This window comes from Falco biarmicus, chromosome Z (assembly GCF_023638135.1).
Source record: "Falco biarmicus isolate bFalBia1 chromosome Z, bFalBia1.pri, whole genome shotgun sequence".
Lineage (NCBI taxonomy): Eukaryota > Metazoa > Chordata > Aves > Falconiformes > Falconidae > Falco > Falco biarmicus.
In genome coordinates this window covers 40,974,035-40,995,069 of record NC_079311.1, presented here as the reverse complement: position 1 = coordinate 40,995,069, position 21,035 = coordinate 40,974,035, and the positions used below count along the sequence as shown (strand labels likewise).

At 37.0% G+C, this 21,035-nt stretch overlaps 1 protein-coding gene across 8 annotated transcripts in view; it reads right to left on the bottom strand.

The window, feature by feature from the left end:
* Positions 1–575: 575 nt before the first annotated feature.
* Positions 576–21,035, bottom strand: part of FANCC (FA complementation group C) — a 91,458-nt gene continuing 70,998 nt past the window's right edge. For 7 of the 8 annotated variants that reach the window (XM_056325275.1, XM_056325272.1, XM_056325271.1 and 4 more), the window contains 7 exons: positions 18,526–18,578; positions 15,448–15,547; positions 10,703–10,778; positions 9,807–9,888; positions 5,899–6,070; positions 2,758–2,958; positions 576–935 (listed from right to left, as the gene is read on the bottom strand). In XM_056325275.1, coding sequence (XP_056181250.1) covers positions 792–935; positions 2,758–2,958; positions 5,899–6,070; positions 9,807–9,888; positions 10,703–10,778; positions 15,448–15,547; positions 18,526–18,578 — 828 coding nt within the window. In that variant the 3' untranslated portion in view covers positions 576–791. The remainder of the gene's footprint in view (positions 936–2,757; positions 2,959–5,898; positions 6,071–9,806; positions 9,889–10,702; positions 10,779–15,447; positions 15,548–18,525; positions 18,579–21,035) is intronic. The other variant, XM_056325277.1, reaches the window with a different exon arrangement.

Genomic DNA, 21,035 nt, shown 5'->3' with positions numbered 1-21,035 from the left:
GGAAATTCGTCCCCCAGACTGAAAAGTTTCCTTATGCTTATGTTGTGCTTGCCCTGTTTTGTTTGAAATTTAAAAAAAAAAAAAGAAAAAGATTTCTTAAACAAATCAACAGCACCCATCATGGCACACTGAAAATAGGCTGTACTGAAAGCAAACTTCTACCTGCAGCACCTGTTGACAAAGACCAGCTATTGGTATGGTACTTTGCAGAGAACACTGTCCTGTGAAAGCTGCAGTCCTGAAAAAAAATCATTTGGCAAATCTGAGAGGAGTTTAGTTTTGCAATAATTTTCAAAAAGAACTAAAGAGTTCAGGAAACACAGTTGATTTCCTGAGTACATAAGTGTGCACTCACCATGAATCACTAACTCTCATCATTGGTTGTTTCATAAAAGCGGAATTATAGAACAAAACATTTTAGGAACAACTTACCAACCAAGCAATTGCACGCAATTTGCTAATGAAACCATGTGTACTTTAGGATAAAACTGGATTTTCAGCCAGATAAACAACAAGGAGATGAGTGTACTGCTTTCAGTGATGTAGGTGTCTTGTTAAAGGAAGTGCTCAGAACACAATTTTCAAGCATCTTTAATATTTAGTTACGTTCTAAAAGTTTAATATTTCCAAACAAAGTATTATTTTCAAATATATATGAAAGAATTTGGTGTATGCTTACGTAGATATATATTTCTGCCCTTAGTAACCTGCAGTGCAAGACACTGATGAAAGTCTGACACCTGGATAAAAATCTAATCTGTTGGCTTGATAAATAGATGATATGAAAAAATCTAAACTTTCAGTGTTAGTTTTTGAAGAAGTTCATTCAGCAGCTTCACGGCCCCTTGGTTTTTTTCTCCATTATGGTTAATTCTGTATGCAGTACGGATAAGAAGGCTACGCACTTCTTTGCTTGTAGCAGTTGTCTCAGTAATCTGCAGGGAAACAGAGAACATGGGGAATAATTTTATAATTATGTTGCTAAATATACTAAGAATTCTCCATTAATATTTGCAACAAAGCCACAGATTTGTCCCTCAACACTGAACATGTGAGATACTCTGAGTTCAACACCAACTTCTGCCCAAGGCATCTTTTTTCATATGTGTTGGTGGAACTGAGCAATTTCTCTCATATTTAACTGAAACAAACCAAGGGATCAGAAAGTTTTTAAAGGAAACACAAATGGACAGACAGTGTAACCATTTAAAGGTCATGTCCTTAGAAAACAACTAAAAGTACATGAAGATTGTCGGTGAGTTTGGGAAGACAATTCAATCCTGTAAAGTTTTCAAAAGTAAAAATAAAACCCACCCCCAAAAGATGACAAAGTAACAGGAAAAAACCCTAACTTGCAATTTTTGCTGATCAGGAGGGACTTTAGTCCACATGATCTGGTGTATTAATCCCAAGGTTCACTACGCTAACCAGAACCACTGCCGTGCACCACAAGTTGTTTCCACACCATTCAGGCCTTTTTAAATCACATGAAAAACCCAGCTACACATTAATGATTACACAGATCCAGTCAAAATTAATCAGGCCGACACACTCTGACCTACAATACCTCATGACCACCCTACACTGGGGAATATTGGGGAGTTCTGAATGTCAGTTATGTTGCTTTCTATAATCAAGAAATAGCCTTCCAACTCCCTGAAGAGGTTTTAAGTAGCAGACCAGTATGTTACAGCATCACTGCTCAACAGCCACACTCCTCAAGAGAAACTAAAGCCAGCAGACTGTAAAATACAACCCTCTTAATTTTATTACATTCTTATGCTAAGAAGAAATTACCATTTGTGAACTTACACGTAAAATGCTTAAACGTAAAATGTTTAAGCCCTTCTTAAACAGAAAAATGTTATGTCTGCTTAGTCAGCCAGAAGCAATAACCACCAAAATAGGTTTCCAGTTCCCTCTGTCATAAAATCAGACTCCTACACATGCCATACACAGATGGAAGAGCATGCTGCTGCTGAAAGGAAGAACTTTTCAGTGCTACAACCACACACTGGCCCTAAACAAGCTTGTGCTTCTTAGAAGAGTACGGGGTTATAGTTAGAGAGGAATAAACTCCTAATCTCATATTGAGATAGCACTGTTTGCCTTGAGAGACACAAACTCATTTCACCATCTGCACCAATATATCTGAAGGCTGTCTTTAACAATAGCAAGATACTGTGGCTTGCCCCCAACATTGTACTCCTCCCCAGCTTTTTCACACCCTAAGTGACGCTCTCCGAGGTCTTTGTTCATTTTTCTCTCAGTTATCACATAATCTTCCTCTCTAGCTTTGCTAAAGCACTGAGCAACAGTAACAATTAGTGACTAGCTGTTTTACATAATGGAAAACAGTGAGAAGACAGTTCCATCACCTCTGCAGCAACTGGATAATTAAAGGAGTGATTTATAACTGGGAAAAGCAAATTGTTTGCACATGCTATCTATGCCAGGTGTAAATAAATTGTAGGTATCCCTTAACTGCAAGATACTACTCCAAATATTTCTGCAGCTGTATAGTCAGGACAGCAGCCTTTTCAGTGAGATCTTGTCAAGAAGTGTCAAAAGCAGAATCATTTGCACTGTAGCTGAAATAGATATGTAGCAGGTTGGGCATAGTTGCTGTAGTCACATTCTTCTTTAATTCCCTGTGAAGTGTTTTCTCTATTAAGAGATACAAATGTAAATCCAAAATAGCAAAAAAAAAAAAAAATTAAAAATTACTTCAACTGAAAAAAAAGAAGAAACACTTACATGGTAAATACATTCCTGGGCAATCATATGTCCACCAGAAGAAAAAAGCAGAAAGTTGGTAAGAAGATGTGTTACAAGATACTGGTTATGATACTGCCCTGTATCCATTATACTGTATACAGCAGCCTCCAGATCTTTGACAGAAAGGACTGTACAGCTGCAGAGCATCATTAGATGATTGTAGACTGCTTGAGCTTCTACCTGTAGGGAACAATTTCAAAGGACGCAGGATCAGAAAAGAGTAAAGGTCATACCTATGGTATTTTTTCCTTTGGATTTATTCACTAACAGGAAACTGAGACCTTGGCAGAAACTACCCAAACATGAAAAGAGTTTGAATTTAAACAGCAGGGAGAACAGGGAAGGAAGGGCCGTACGCATTTCTTTTACACTGATTCACACACACAGAGGTGGACAGAATGGATTTTTTAACTTTCTTTAGTCTTGCAAATTAAGCAGGCAGGGCGTCAAGCCAGGATTTGACCTTTTTTAATAATAAAAGGAAATGAAGAAAGTCCCTCAGCAGAACATTGTCAGATTTTTGCATTGTGGGAAAAAGAACAGAGACTCCTCAAGGGCTCATTTCAGTATTACTGCTACAAATCAATTAAATTCCCATGCAACCTGACCTTGGCTGATAAAATGTTCTAGCAAGAACACAGTTTTTTCCTTCTTCCTGTGTTGTCCACAGCTTATGTTTTTACCTTTTGAGTTAGCCAATAAAACCTAAGTTTTACTGGGAGTCAAAACCAGAAGATATTGGCACTTACACAATGAAAAAAACCAACAACTATAAGCAACTATTCCAAAAAAACCTAAAAAATTTGTTCATTATATTAAAAATAAACCTAAAAAACTGGTAGAAAAAACGCAAATTAATTAAGTGGAAGGACAATGGAAAAATATACCACTACAGACCACAAGGAAAAGATACCCATTTATCAACCATGTTCACTAGGGCAATTTGTTTCAGTCATTTACCTGATTTTGCCCTGTCCTATAAACAATTCCACATCAAGTAGTCTGAAAAAGCTGCTATTCTTGAATCATGTCCACAGTTACATGTGACGAAACAAATGACACCAAAACCTAAGGCAAAGTAAATGGAATTCTTCAAGATTCTTTAACCCTCTGTGCATCCTGTTCTTGGTGTGCCTCCATCCCATGTGCCTGAGGCTGCAGACTAATAGCAGCAGGCTCTGCTCCATGAGCTCAAGTACCCTAGGAGACTCATCCTTAGTGTCAAAGTTACTATGACCAGCCTCCAGGTTTTTTTCCTCCAGTGTTTCAGTCTAAAGGTATGAAAGGATGCCAACAAATGAATAAATATTGAGGAGCAGAATATTCAGTCCTGAACATATGAGTGAAGTCTAGTGAACAGCAAAAGTAGCCTTTTTCTTCTTTAAACCATTTAAACTCTGTATTCTACTTTTGCTGATATATAAACTGCTACCTAAAGTAAGTAGCAGGTAGACAAAATCTTAAGTAAAGAGTGCACACCCTTCCACACAAAAATATGCTGAATGAAAAGTCATCCAACTTGGCATCTGCCAAAAGTTCCCATCCCATATTAATCCTTAACTGGTGAAAGGTGCAGGGGTTGAGGACGAAACCACTCCATTTGAAAGAGCTAAGAGCTAACCTGCCAAAGGACAAATTAATAGAAAAAGCAAACATCTAACTAGAGGCAGAAGCTTTGCATGAACTGTGGGAATGCTTCTGAAGTAGCCTGACCTGTGGAAAAAAAAAAAAAAAAAAGTCTTACTTAACTACAGAAAAGAATCATAATGAGCTGAAATATTAGACCTCTGGGAACAGATGAGTAACTGCGTGGGCTGTCAGTGGAAAAGCTTTTCTCTCACTAAAATGTGTCATACGTTATGACAGAACAACAAACTGATAGAATACAGGACACACAGGGAGATGATTTTATATACAGGACAATGTGATTTCATTCCGTGGTGCTGGAGTTAGAACAATATTTCCTACATAGATCTGCACTATTTTCCTTCAGCTTCATTCACTCACATTTATTGCTTGGGTATTTCCTTCTTTCCCAAAACATGCATTCTAAAACCTGCCCTGGTTTCTATACTTCACTGTAGCTCTAACCTATCTCCGCTCAGCCAACATCCCACTTGACTCCCAGACCATAAGAAATTAAAGAGAAAAAAAATGAAAAGTGACTGGGAAGTGAACTTGGCATTTGCAGTGCCATCTGGGTGGCAGAAGGGGAAGGGAAGGAAATAAAATGTTGCAGAACTCTGGTGTACATGGACCATTAGAGGTCAGGGGAAGGGAAGGAAATAAAATGTTGCAGAACTCTGCTGTACATGGACCATTAGAGGTCAAATGAAAGTTTTTCTAGCACGGTGTACTGAGCTGTATTTTTAAACCAAACAGAATCCATTTTCAAATTAAAGAAAACTAGAGATGCTGCCGCCAAATTTTGAATCTGGGCTTTGTAGATCAGATTGCTTGGGCTAGTTCAAGCTTGCATAATAGGCCTAAATTAAAGGCTTTCATGTACTTCCATGCACACATAGACATGCAGCACTCTTCATGCAGTACAGTGTGTGAGGTCAGAACACTGCTTCCTTCTGTTAGAAACGGAGAGTATGGGCAGACAACACACTTGTTGCAATCTTGTACATGGCAAAAATCTGTAAAGATACATTAGAGAAACTAGAATACATGGGCAAGGTTAGTATTCAGGGCTGTGTCCGAAAATAATCTTTACAGCTTCCACTGTTGTCGCGATATCTCTTGTTTCCTTCTCAGAAGGTGCCATAACACAGGAATGCTGAATTCTGCCAGAGTGATTTAAAAAATACCATTCCTAGAGTAGTTTTACTTGTGTTAAAAGCACCCAAGTTATCCAAAAGAAAGCCAAGAAGGTGCTAATCTATATAATATAATCTAAAAAGAGGAAAAGTGTTTTCTAAACATCACCAAGAAAATTGACCAAAATTATCTTTCAACTTCTTCACTGTAACACAATTCCCAGAAGACCTTGTAAAGCCAATACCTTCACCAGTGTAAACCTTTCATTTTTCTAGTTTGTACTATTTGTTTTATAGCAATAAGATATAAGCAAACTATTGACTGCTTATCGCTGCTTACTATCTGTACATTACCCACCATTGTTTGAGTCCTTTGTTGATTTTCATTCTGAGGACAGTAGTAAAATGCCAGCAGCCACAGCAAAGCATCCGGTTCTACAGCACCCTTCAGTAATTCTTCTGCCGCAATATCCAGCCATTCCCCAAAATGAGCAACCAAAAACCAGATTTCAAAAAGGTCAGCAAGAGAACTGGAAAATAACAAAGATACGATTAAGTATGTCTTGTTATATAACATTTTAAAATGTCTTAACTGCAAAAGGTGCAGGCATGGAAATAAAAATCCTTAAACTACTCTTCAAATAAAAATCCTTAAACTACTCTTCAATAGGTAATGCCTTACCTGCTAAGCATACGGCCATATAATACTCAATTAGCTGCAGTCACAACCAAATGATACCCAGTGCCACTCACCGATTAACTTTGTCAGTAGAACAGACTATCCATTACACCATTTTCTAATAAACTGTGACACTATACTATGTATTAAAATACACATCATAAAATTAAACCTTATCATTTATACTCTCTAGTTAAAGGACTTTCAAAACTTTAAATCACACCTTAAAAGTTGTATTCTAACATACTGTTGCCTTATATTGTCTTCCAGTTTCTCTCTTTGCTTTCCAGGGTTACTTTTTGGTTTTTGGTAATTCATGAGGTGCATGTTTTTTGGTAATTCATGAGGAATTACATTTAGATGGACTAAATATAAAGTGTTTAATGTTACTCATCTCTTGACTTACAATTCAGGTCCTCTTTAATGAAAATTTTGAAGATATTTACAACTGGGTTACTGCAGTAAGAAAAAGAAAGGAGAGAATGGGCCTCATCTCATCTCTACAATTTCTTACATGTACTTTTCTGAAGCTAAGACTGAAGAATAGAGAAATAATGGAGAGAGGCAAATTAATGGTAGGTGTCTCCAAAGAAAAAACTCAAACTGTGTGTGGATGCAAGGACAGACAGATAAATCGAAGGCTGTTAAGACACAGGAACTTAAACTTAATTCCTATTAAGTTAAGAAAAACCTCTAATTCTTCAAGCTTTTGCTAATGTTTTACTCCTGGGGACTCCAAGAACTGCTGTGCCACCTTTCCCAGGAAACTCTAAGAGGTCTTAGAAATTTCAGGAGCTGATAAAGTTGTCTGATACCATCACATCATCTAGGGAACATGACAAGGTCTTAGTTGGAATAAACTGCTTTATCTTTACAACCTTCTGAAGAGGTGGGAGACACAGTTCTATGGATGAAGATGTGGTGTGTGCAGATAGTATTCTACGTCTGGAGTATATTGGTGATGTTGTCTATAGGTGTCACAGAAATTACTGAACCTGTAAATGATATTGTCTATATGCCACAGAATCTCAGGGTCTCAAAATCTTATTCCTAGGATACAAATCCACCACAGCAGTATTTTTGGATAAGCATGCTCACCAAGATCGGATACAAGAGATTTACATAGACTTACAGAGAGAAAGTAGAGTACTGAGGTGACCGCTATAAAGGCCACCATTGCTGATATTCCACAGCTTTCGGAGGGGCAGCAGCATGGCTCAGGCTGTGAGGAACTATGTATGACATAATGTATGACAAAATCTGAGACTAAAAATGCTTAGCTAAAGGAATAGCATACTAGAATCTGGACATGCAATGTTAAAAACCTTTGAAAAAACAAACGTGATAATTATCTAGGACAACAGCCCTCCCTCAGCAAAATAATTTACTTATCTGACCATAATTGAATGCTGTGACAACCTAAGTGGATAGGCTAGCTCTGAAACCCAGTGATTTACAATCAAAGGAGGAATTAAATTAAATTAAATTAAAAGTTAACTACTAAGGACAAATAAATATACTTAGGGTAGATTGACAGTATTTATGACTGGAAATGTTCATAGCTCAAAGGGTAAAAAAAATCCTTAGACTTTAAGGATTAAACTAATTTTAATAGGTACTTAGCAGAACAGAAATTAATTCTTGCTAAGACAGCCTAGGCACCACTGCACTTACAACTCACAGTAACTTCCTTGTACCATCACAATGTCTGGTTGGAATTGTGTGCTTCCCACTTCTGTCCCTACTGTTGTTTCTGCCTCCTACTCTGTAGTGGCACCTATGTCAACTGCTCCACTTTGATTGCCAAAAGTGGCCCTTCACTTTTTCTGGGACATCCCCACACAAAATGTACATCAGTTGATTTCTGGTTTAAAATGTCACATAACATTTACTGTTCACTGAGAGTACTACATAAAATAATAAATAATGGCACAGAAGAAATCTGTTGATTAGAACTACACAGAAAGCACCTTGCTGTAAGACTTAGATTTGGTGTAAAATAAAACCATTGAAAAACAAGCTATATAAACAGAGAGCACCGACTATAAGAAGTAAGAGGATATCCTGTATAGTAGTATTTTTTGCTCCTTTGTTAATCTTATTAAGTAGAAAGGATGCAGAATCAGGAATAAAGCAATGAAAGAAAATTGAATACAGTTTCCTCATGGATATTAGTATTTAAAAACTTAAGCCAGATCCACTTTCTTCATAACTGAGAGGGGTTTGGTATAAAACATAATTGTTGCATGAGTTCTAAAGGAAGTAAGAAGATATTCTGGGAAGTATAATACTATTTAACCTAGTGTATTATCAAAGCAAAGAGGGAAAAAGACAACAGAAGCCAAGAAAGGGCTAGGCCACAAAAGGAGAACAGGCATGCTTCTATTATTGTAACACATTATGATGGATGATATTTGCTTTATTTGTTTGTTCTAAGGTTGAATTATGTGTTCTTTTAACAAGCCAGGGTCAGGTCACACTCCAAGGGCGGAAAGGTTTTACAGACTTCAAGGATGAACAGTGAGACACAGCACTGAACTGCAGCTTGTACAGAAAGTGAGAAGCTGCCAGCAGACAGTCTGGCCTCAGAGGGAACAGCAAAAAGCTTTTTTCTGCCACTCAACAACAAAAATAAAAGCCTCCATGAGTTACCTGAAACCAAGCATAGTTACAGTATCTGTCTTCCAGGACACAGGGGGACAGTTGGGTATCTTTGTTTTGCAAGTCTATCTGGCCTAGGCATTCTATGTCTCTATTTAAATATTTCATGTTTTAAATAAAAAATAAATTGGTTTATTTTAATTTAAAAACTGTTCAACACTCTTTGAAAAGCTGTCTTGGAACAGAGGAAGACTCACATCCAAAGCTCTAGCCGAGCCAGGTCTTGTCACACACCTGGATAAGAAAGATTTGCAGGGCAGAAACAGATAGAGATGTATCTTACTTCATTCTTTTCATATAGTCCTACAGCATCTACTACCAAAGCAGAATTTGTGTAGACAAACACCATCAGCCATTATAACAAGTATTTGGACAAAAAAAGCTAAGGGCAACAGGTCAGAGACATGGGGTGTCAGCTCAAAGAGTAATAAGGCAAAAAATGGTAATGCAATCTAGCAGTATCTAGAAAAAAAAAAATCAAGTTGAGTTTGGATGTTTACAAAGCCTGCAGAAAGCTAATACAAGCTCCTTCATAAAACACTACCACTCACAACAGGCTCTTTCCAATACTAGCTGCTTTTTTTTGACTGGAAAAGTTCTCTTGTTATTGAATCCAGAATCGGTTTTAAAAGTTTTGGGGGAGAAATGGGAGAGTAAGCAAGTAGGCATTTCTGGTACAGAGCTAGCTATTTGTTGAAATGAAAGGAACAAGGAGATTCTGTTTACTCAGAGGCTTATTGGTCAGGTCTATAGGTGCTACAAAAGTTCAGATTCAATTAGTCTAAGTCCTATTCTTTAAAACAAAGCTCTATTTAAAGATTAACAAGAAAATGATGAAATGCAGCCACTAAAGTCTTCAAATAACATGATTTTCACCAAATAACATATGCAAAGGACAAAAGGTTAGAAAATATAATACTGCTTACCTTATGTTTTTATCTTCTACTAAAGCTTTGAGCATATCTGAAATATGTTTCAAGTGTTGAGACCAGTGTGTAGCTGGCACTTCTGAGGAGGAAGGATGAAAACAAAACTTAAAATTCTACTTTGTCCAACTAGAACAGAACAGTGAGATTAACCATATTAAGTTAGCATTAAAACTTGTGCAACTTGATACAGATATCAGCATTTAAAATTTCATTTTTAAATTTCCCAGTTTTCATCAATAGCTATTACTATGTTTCTTAGAACATTTCATTGAGAAAGCAATGTGAGGAAGTATAGCTAGGAATATTCAAATGAGGCTGATGTACACTTGTGTAAACACTACCTCAATATAAATATATTATGAGTGGTCTCAGAGGATCTTATACTGAGCTGAAATTATTGCTCATGAAAAACTGTACTATACTGAGCAGTGCTTTCTTCATGTATAAAAATGGGAAACCTGAAAATAAAATTAGGTTTGCAATCTGAAGTATAAGCAGAATTCAAGCTTCAGAGACAAATGGCAAGGCTATTTCTTGTAATGTAGATATGAACATTTTCATAACGACAATTCCTAATATTATAAGGTAAGAATATTTAGCATTTTTACAAGCTCAGTAACTTATCTTCATTCCTACAAAATTATGCACTCTTTCTTTGTTATTCACTTCTGGTTTAGTTTTCTTTAAGGTTACATTTGTATTATTGTTACATAAGAATTAGATGTTCCTGAAAAAAAATACATTAAAAGAATATTATTAAAATTGCTAAGTCAACACATCCCATTTAGGAAGTGGCAAAATTTTATCCTCATCCCTTTTAAAGTTATTTTTAAGACATATATACAGAAAACGCAGGTTGGCAAATGCTGCAAATACTTCATGAAGACACTTACCAAAAGGACGTCTCAGTAAAGCTGTTACAAGAGGCTGGTGATGGTAAGGGAAGTAGGCCTTCAGTGGAAATTTATGCTAAGAAACAGAATTATTATTTTAAGAGCTTTCTGGTCAGTTTTTAAAACAAACCCACAGTGAACAATCTCTTCTAAGGTAGTAATTAACAATACAGACTGAAGCGAGAGAACATAAAAGTAACTCTACACTTAGTTCAGGGAAATTGCATAAAGAAAGAAGGGGGATATTTAGAAAAAGCTTGCTTAGAAAGAAGAAAAATATGGATTTTTAAAATACATGTATTAAAAAGGGTGCAGAGTATGAAGAAAATTCCATCTTAATATTCTTGAGTTTTTTCCCTCTTATCACAAGTCTTCACACTTAAAATGCAGAGGTTAAAAGAGATGCTAATTAGTTTAATTTCATTTTCCAGTGCAAACAGGTTCATATTAAACAAAGAACTAGTAACATCTACATAATCTGAGGCTGTGATGTAGATTATTGCCTTCTGTTCAAACATGAACACCTAAAATTCTTAGGATCTGATTCAGTACACGGTGGAGTAGTCACAGATAACAGACTTGTCCTCTGTTTATCTGGGTGCATGCTATTTGTATGCCATGAACATTGCTGCTTGTCTAACTGGGACTACCAGCAGCATACCTTCAATCTTTTTGCTCTGCAAACATCTACTACAGGCATGTCTAATGTGTAGCATGCATGTGCAAGTGCAATATGAACTCCCTTTGAGGTGGCCTGAAAACTGTTCAAATGGCCAGGCCCAGAGGGCAGTGATCATTGACACGAAGTCTAGCTAGAGCCAGTAACTACTGGTGTACCCCACGGGTCAATACTAGGTCCAGTTCTATTTAACACCTTCATTACTGATCTGGATGATAAGGCAGGGTGTTCCCTCAGCAAGCCTGCTGATGACACAAAACTGGGAGAAGGTCCTTGACAGGATGGAGAAATGGTCTGACAGGAACCTCATGAACTTCAACAAGGAGAAAGTATGAAGTCCTGCACCTGGAAAAGAACAATCTCAGGCAGCAGCACATTCTGGAAGCCAACTAGTTGGAAAGCAGTTTTGCAGAAAAGCACCTTGGGGTCCTGGTGGGCAACAAGTTGAACATAAGCCAGCAATGTGCCCTTGCTGCCAGAAAAGGCAGCAAATGTATCTTGAGCTGCATTAAGCAAAGGGTTGGCAGCAGGTCGAGAGAGCTGATCCTTCCACTCTCCTCAGCTCCGGTGAGCAGCCACTCAGCAGCCAAACCTGGAGTACTATGTCTGTTTCTAGGTCCTCAGTACAAGAGAGACGTGAACTTCCCCGAGAGAGTTCAAGAAAGGGCCACAAGGATGATTAACAGGCTGGAGCACCTGTCGTATGAGGGAAGGTGGAGAGAGCCTGGAAAAGAGAAGGCTTAAAGGCCATCTTATCAATGTCTGTAAATACCTGAAGGGTGGGTGCGAAGAAGATGGAGCTAGGCTCTCTTCAGTGGTGCCTAGTAACAGGACCAGAGGCAACAGCCACAAACTGAAATACAGGAGTTCCCATTCGAATATCAAAAAATATTTTTCCCTTTTTTTACTGTGAAAGTGATTGAGCACTAGCACATGTTGCCCAAAGAGGTTCCTGAGTCTCAGTCCTCGGAGATACTCAAAAGCCAACTGGACATGGTCCTGGGTGACTGGTTCTAGGTGGCCCTGCTTGATCTGGGGGGTTGGACAAGGTGACCTCCAGAGGTCCCTTCCAACCTCACCCACTCTATGAGTCTATCATTTCAGTCTTCAAGTCTCCACACCAATGACCTTAGACCTTCTGTCTCCTTTCTTTAGGAATAATAGACTATTTAGCAAATATATAATCTCTCAACACACAGATGGGGAACACAGACTCTACAAAATGTGATAAATTTTTAAATCCAACAGATTTAAAGACCTTATTTAGTAACTCATTTCCTTTGGATATACATGCATGCATCTTATAAACAAAGGGAATGACACATTCTCTATTAATTTTTTTGTTCTGTAAAAACAGGTAATTGAAATTAAAGCACACTAATATATACAGTATTATCAGACAGTCTGTTTATCACCGGTATGGTAAGATTCTAAAAGTCTACTTGTCAAGTGAAATTACATTAATCAAAAAATAATAATCCCTATACTAAATTATGCATGTACTCAATTAGCTTGCACCAAAAATCCCCATGAAAAATGGACTTTTCACACAGTTAGTAGTAGCCAAGAAAACCAACAGCATGTTACATATGAGAACAGCACTGTAAAGTAAGTGAAAATCCGTTTTCAGCATACTGTTTAAGCAAAGCAAAAAAGTTTGCATCCCATCATACAAACACAGTATTTTAGACAGTTCCTTCCTTACATAAGCCATCACAAAGTGCACAACAAGGTATAAAGAGACAGAACGAGTCTGGATGTGGCTGGTTATAACAATGGCTACGATGTACACCAGGAAACAAAATTTTAAGCTGGCTTAAAATATTTATCCAGCTATTTAGAAGAAAATTCTCAGGTGAAAACTGAAAATTAAAAAAAAAAATTAAAAGAAAAACTGACAATTTTGAAATGATCAAGGGAAAATAACCCTGGAGGAAATTATAATTTCCATCAAATAAAACCATGAACATTAAGTTCATGAATTCACAAGCAACATGACCCAAATATCCTTAGGTCAGTTTTCATCACAAACTTGAAGAAAATCTGCTTGTACAAAGCACGGAAAAGATTATCCCAACAGTGATCTCAGTACACCCATTCTTAAATTTCTTATTCAATGACTACAGAAATGGTCTTTTTCTTAAGCAGGTTTAAACCCTATGTTCCATTTATACCTTTTTCAGTCTCCCAAAACAAGACTACTCCTAAACCCTGCAGCACTGTTTTTTCACACTCCTTAGCTTTTTTCTGCCCCTGCCCAATCTTGTTCTCGCTAAATGGTCTACAAAGCTTTTAGAAAAGACAGCTATTTCTGACCAGTGTCATACTGCAACAGAGAATCGTTCTCCTCCTACCTTGCAAACCTGTGCAACTACCAGATATGACCTGGTTCTTCTGAATATTTTGTGGACACATCTTTTTGCCTAGCCTTTTTTCAATTAACTATACTATATATTCCTAAGTTCTTAGATGACCCAGCTAGAACCCTCTTCATCTTCCGTCATTAATAATTTTAGCATTCCTCTGTAAAATGCTAATGAAGCACATTGTGTCCCGCCAAGATACCACAAAGATGGGTGTCTTATGAACGTATGTAATATTGGTATGACAAAAAATACGATGACTGATTTAAACGAAGTTTAGGAAGCACTCTGTGCCTGCATTTTGGTATGCCAACTGTTAGTTAACATTATAGTAGATTCATAAACTGTGAAACAAGCAATTTTGAATTCTAATATTGAAGACAACACCTTAATTAGAGGCCCATGAATTAAACCGTATACAAGTAAAGTAGAGGAAACTTAAAATTTAAAACCACTTCAAAAAAATGGGCAATAGTCATGTCACAATGCCAGCAGGTGAAGGACTTTCACCCTGAAACAAACGCATCCCCTGCACAACAGGATTAGCTCTTGGGTGTCTGATGGGTGTAGAATCTTTGCCTGTGTTCTCCACCCAGTCACCCCCACCTGGGGCTACACAGCGTGCTGCTGCCATGCAGTCAGAGTGGCATTAAATTAACATGCACAGCACCTACATATTAAGCAATATAGCTGCAGTTTCATCCTTATTTCATATTGCCTGAAGCTGGAAGACATATTCAATCACATTGCTATTTAAAGGCCAGGAGATCAAAAATTCCAAGAAGTCCCAATACTTTCTTAACTAGTCTCCCCAAAAGGCTGTAAAAATCAAAGGAACTGGAAATTTTCTTAAGTCTAAAGTGAGAGCTATTAAACAATAAGATACTTTCCAAACTTACCATATAAATCATATATACTGGAGTTAAACAACCAAACAAAATGGTCAGGATGTGAAATGACAGTGTGATTTGGGAACCCAGGAATAAACGTGACAAAACCTTTTCATATCTCCATTTTGAAATTTAAAAATAAGAAACTGATCCTGCTCTTGTTTATATTAATACATACAAAAGTTAATCTACTTAATTCAGTTCAGTAAAACCTGTATAAATATCTGTGCAGAAGAAGAGACACTAAGCTGGGAAATTTGAAGCTTTAGACTGAGGAAAAATTCCTGAGCAGCAAGACCAGAAACTGAAACCAGTATGTATTCTGTGTCTTCTACCTTCTGAACAGACAAATACAACTACTTAGTATCCTGCTTACACTTACTTGGAGGAATGGGGATGGGGTTATTATCTCTGTTTCGTTTATCATCAGAAACCCTGCTACTGCAAAAGAAACATTATCTAAAATTTCTTATCCTTCCCACCAAAGATGGATGGTCATTATCATGTTCACCATACAGGCAGAAACTTCAGCACCATGGGAACTGCTCCTGTGAAAATCACAGTTTAGGTCGCAGGATTACTCCAGGGTAATGTCAGGTAAATTGCTCGTACGTATTGGTTTCACACTATAATTTTATTCACAGGTGAAAATGTTTGAACTAAACTTTGGCAAGTATATACAGCTGTAGGGAGATGCTACTATTTATATTCATTATATTCAGTCACGATTCTTAAGAGTAGCATTGTTCTCTTCTTGTGAACTTTCATAACTTCTCGCGGAAAAGAAACATCAAGAAATAGATCTTGACTGACCTGCTTGTTCTCATTCTGATGATCCTGAAGGAAAACCTGTGTAAACACCTGTATAATGGTCATCACTTCTGGAGTTCCATCAGTTTCCAGCAGTGCATTCCTAAGCATTGAAAAGTTAGATTATAACAATCAGTTAATTAATCTGCCCATCACACCACAGATAATTGAATGAAGAAACAAAATGTACATTCTTTGTGTGCTGTCGATTCATTACTTTATTTTTACTTTAACAAAAACATATGCTACTCCTACAAATAAATTAAATTTAGTAAGTATATACAATATACATGCAGACACCCGACCACCAGGGGAAAAAAAAAAGTAAAATTAAAAAAGAGACTGCAACAAATTTATTAAGCAAATCTGGCATCTGAACAATCTTACAGGGTTCAGAGCAACTACTCCCACGCTTACAGTTCAGCATACTTTAGTGCTTTGTGTGATTGTATCCCACAGGCTATCTAAAATCAGAGAAAAGTACAATCTAGTACAATCTATCTCCTGGGATATATGGTACCTGTAGCAAAAAAATAATCTTGACTTAAATTATTAATATAACACTCCTACTGGAGCCAGGGAAACAAACAAACAAACAAAAGCTGATCAAATGTAAAAGTTACATATTTAAAAAACTACACAAGGGCCCTGAACTTAAATGATACAGCTGTTGTTCAGTCACTGTGACTCCTTAGTGATCATTAAGAAATGAATCAGCAGCACAAACAGAAATATGTGTATACCAAAGGCATACTTTGGATCAGTAATTGCTACAGCTTTAATTAGGAACCAATGCATTTCAATGTGCTTTCAGTGGTGAAATCATAAAATCTACTCTGGAGATTCAGGAAGGTTAACACTTTAACTGGCCTTCCACAGGGCATAATGTAACCTTCAGCAAATGGAGCAGAAAAACACATGGGCAGCAAAGAGTAATTTTCATTGTCTTTACTTGAAAGGCATGTAACAGTAAGGAAAAAATAATGTTCAAAGTAAGGGTCCACTGAGATCTAAGTTTTTTTTATTAGAGAATTGTTTCATTCTTTCCATAATGATGTAAAACATAAGAACAGCTAACACATTACTGCAGCAAAGGAATTTCACAAAACTACAGGCAGGTGTAAACACTAATAGAAACACGGGAAACAGCACACAGAACCTCAAGACAGTCTAGCTGTATGGACTTCTGTATAGCCATACTTAGCAACAAAATAAGCTTCTGCTTGGGAAATAAAAAAAAAGAAAGTTAATATCTCTGAAATGAAACAATTCAGCACAATCAACCTCAACAAAAAGCATGCACAATAAGCAGGAAAAGTTATTCCTGAAAGAGACACAAGGCTTAGATCTGTACTTTTAACAGAATATTAGCCCCTAAAAGAAAAGGAGTTTTGTGCCAGCTGCAGAAACAGAACTCAGTTTCCAAGCAATGAAGTACAAGTTCTTTATCAGCAGATTTCTAAAATCTCACATGTGACTACATCTGAAGTACAATCATAGAATTATTTAGGTTGGAAAAGACCTTTTAAGACCATCACATATCTTACTGTCTGCATACCACATGGTAATAGCTGGAGGGATGTCAGAGAAATACAACAAAAATGAATAAAAAGCTGCAGAAACCAATTGGTCTGCAAAAGCCAGAAAACATACATAAGAGCTTCATGTAATACCAAGAGGACCTGACACATAGTATTTTAAAAATATATTAAGTGTTTAATACCAACAATATAGAGGAACAAGCACACAAAGTAGGAACAACTGAAAGCAAGCTAGGGAGCCGAAATGTAGGCTGAGCAACAGGAAAACATGATGAATTTCTAAGATGATTTGGAACAGTAACACAAGTGCAAAGTTTTACTAGGAAATACTCTGCTGGACAAGGCCCTGCATTATCTGAGAAACAGTGTTTCATCCATTTCTACTGTCTACCAAATGAGAAGGGTGCAAGAGAGTTACGTAGTCTCATGTTGTCTGTAGAAAATATTTTATATACCATGACCCTAAATAAGTCAGGAAGCTTGAACACATTATGTCTCCATACACCATCACAATATATGGCCTAAGACATCAGTACAGGCCTGTTGAAGTCACATCAGTTTTCACGTGCATTTTGCTTTGGGAAAGTGACTAGTCTGAACTATTCAGAAAATGCTAGCTGTGCTCAGATACTGGACCAGCAACAGAAAGGGCAGTTATTGCTGTGGCAGTCAAGTGATTCCACTCTCACAATGCAGCAGTCTATGGTTTCTACAGCAAAGATTCTTATGTTAGTGGCTGTGTAAACCTGAACAAACATGCACACAGACACACAAATGCCCCCAAACATGTGCACTTGGCTGCCCGCTCTTCTTAGGAAGGAAAACACTTGATGAACAAAGAATGTCAGTCACTAAATATGTTATTGTTGTATCAAAACTGTAATACTGATAAACCCCAGCAGCAGACCTATGTGAAAAGAGTAAGCCAAGCGAAGTGAAGAGAAAAAGCCACTGAAAACTGAGTAGAAAGGACTGGAAGCCCCCACGTGGTAAATAATATATATTGCTTAAAACTAATGCATTCAAACCCAAACTTATTAACAGGCAGATCAACAGTTTAATACCATTAAGAGCATAGCTGATATAAATCCTGAAGACTATAAACAATGTAAAAGAGGCTCCATTGGTAAGTGCAAGTGTTGCAGCTAAATTCCATCTTCGTGCTGGCATGGGACAAGGTATTTCAGCATTTATAATTTTCACCTCAAAATCAAATATCTACTGAAATACAAAATAAATTATACATTTTAAAGGCTATTTTAATTTAGCAGATATATATGATAAAATATAAAAGATACAATGTAGTCAACTGTATCAATGATTATCATCATAATGTTAACTTTTATGTGAAGTTCACGTGATTTTTAACATTTTTCATTACTTGCAGTATATTACACAGACGGAGACACTAAGGTAAAGAAAAAACCATCCCATAATTATAATACGTCCCAGATCATAATACTCCTCCTCATGAAGAAAACCTCAGTGTTTAAATTGATCATTTATTTGAAACACTTCCCACTATAATTTCAAAACTTACTTGAAAATTTCGTTAACAATTCTGAAAATGGCAGGATGGCTTGCTGCTTGGGGCTGTTGATAAACAAATGAAAGAAAATCAGTCATTAATAAGAAACAACTAAAAAAAAACACCCGCCCCTGTACAATTTACAGCTTAACTCATGAATGCTATTACATTGCAATTATTAAACTGTAAATGTCAGATCAACTCTTACTAAAAACACTCAGGTTTCCTTAGGATTAGGTTCTGCAAAATGACTACATCAAAGTCACAGAAGGAGATCCGCAGCAATACCAGGCAGGCTAAACAGCTGATGAATGCAAACATCTGGCATCCCAAACAACAACTAAAAATACTAAAGGTGGCAGATAGAACAGGTTGTTGCATGTAATTACTAAAGGAAAGAGATAGGGAACAGATTTATGAAAAGCTATTAATTCCTCTTCACAGACAATCCCTTTTGGGTGTGCTTTGAGATTCTCACTACATCTTCAAAATTAAATTCCAGAAATTAAATTTATTTTATCACCTTTGCCTTTAGCACTACCACACACATCTTGGCCCAAGATGTTTTTTCACCGTATTATCTTCTTTTGTGAATTTTATAGTTGCTAGTACAAGCTAAATATCTCAGTGCATCAAAATAGTCTTTTTAAACTAGTGAAGCTTTTTATCATGTTACCACGTAACAGTCTGTTTTAAGAAAAGTTGTTATATTAAACACACACTAGTTAACAACGTACTTTCTAATCCCATATCCTTAAATTCTAAGATTTACTAGGCTTTTGTAGAGTACCAAGATCAAAAAACTACTTACACATTCCCAAAGGTATATCTGCCTAAGTTAAAAAACAAATTTGTGCTTCGTGTTTCTGAAGCTAGCACCTGAAGACCTGGTAAGAATATAGTTCTTGAACATTCTAGAGTAATGGATGTTTAATAAAATGCATTCTGTAACCTTCAGGATGCATGGAAGTAATAGCATTTATAAGTGGCATTTATTGTAACAGCTTTAAGTGCCTGATGCACTATTGCAAAGAAAACATTTATGCATTTGCTTCAAGCTAAAAAGTACCAAGTAGAATAGATTTTTTTTTCTTTTTAATTGCACACAAACAGAATAAGGGCTTTATTTTACAAGATACCTATATGACAATATCAGAAAACAGAGACAGCCTTTAACAGCAACTATCTAGAAAAGCTCCTTGTTTCTCACAGTTGTCTTTGCCATACTGGAAATACGAGGTGGCACCTCTTTAGTCATGTTTTACCACCCTGTCACATGCTGTAGCCAAGTTATTCTATTGAATGTGCGTCACCTAGTGCTCGGCAGTATTTACAGCCGGGTGCTCGGATGTGTGAAGAACAGCATGCAGCTTGTTGCAAGGCGGGTCCCCAAACTGTCACTGCTAGGGGGAGAAAAAACATGGCTCGATGACACAAGCGACACGTTCATCTCTTTTTTGTTTCACAAGGAAAACTCGGACTGGACGATCTCCAGAGGTGCCTTCCAACCCCAACCATTCTGCAATTCTGTGAAAACACTGGAAAGTACAAAGTAGGTTTTCCAGTCCTGACGGATAAATGGTTGAATTCAGCCATTTCTCCACTGCCTTTTCACTCTGCCTACCTTTGCACACATACTTCTATGATGACATACCAACCCACTGTTGCTTAGGACAGGCTGAATATAAACTAGAAAGGGTCATGAGCACACTGCCGCACATCACAAGATTAAATCATAGTTCTTTTGAACAAGACCAAAATAAATGTGCTGTATGCAACAATGAAAAACGCACCTGCCAGACAGCAGCAAGCAATCTACACTGCTCGCTACATAAAACGACAGTTAATAAGCTCCTAGTATTTAATCTATACTACTGAACTCAATATGAATTTAATCACCGGTATTCAAAAGGGAAAAAAACCAAACAAAACCCCCAAAAAACAAACCCCACTGTTATCGAATGCCACAAAACTAATTTGCAAGCACTCAGAGTAAGAATGCTATCATAGCACAAAAAGTCTTCATGGCAAACTGAAGATGTGCCTGTTGTGTAGCTGGACTAGAGCAGGCAGCACAATTCTGCTGCAGCCAGCAGCAATTCGGCATTGTGAGGGATTATCAACTTCAGGAGGGATCCTCATAGGGCTTTCATGTTGTTGACTTTATTACCTTATTTTTTGAAAATAAAAAGGCATGTCATATTTTACTAATGTTGCCTGTGACCACACAAAGTATTTTTCACAGAAAACTCAGAAAACAAAATATACTATTTACCAGGAACTTGTTCCATTACTTTTAAAACATGCACAATACATACAGCACAACACACACTAAACCAAAAAGATGCAGACATGGGGAATCGGAGCTGCACGTGTGATATTATGATTACATATCTGAAGAACATGTGCCTCTTCAGAAAAAACCCACACACAAAACCACTGGGATTTTTGAAAGAAATGAAACAGGAAAAATACACTGCAACATAAAGTATGACATACACAAATTCTATAGAACTACACTA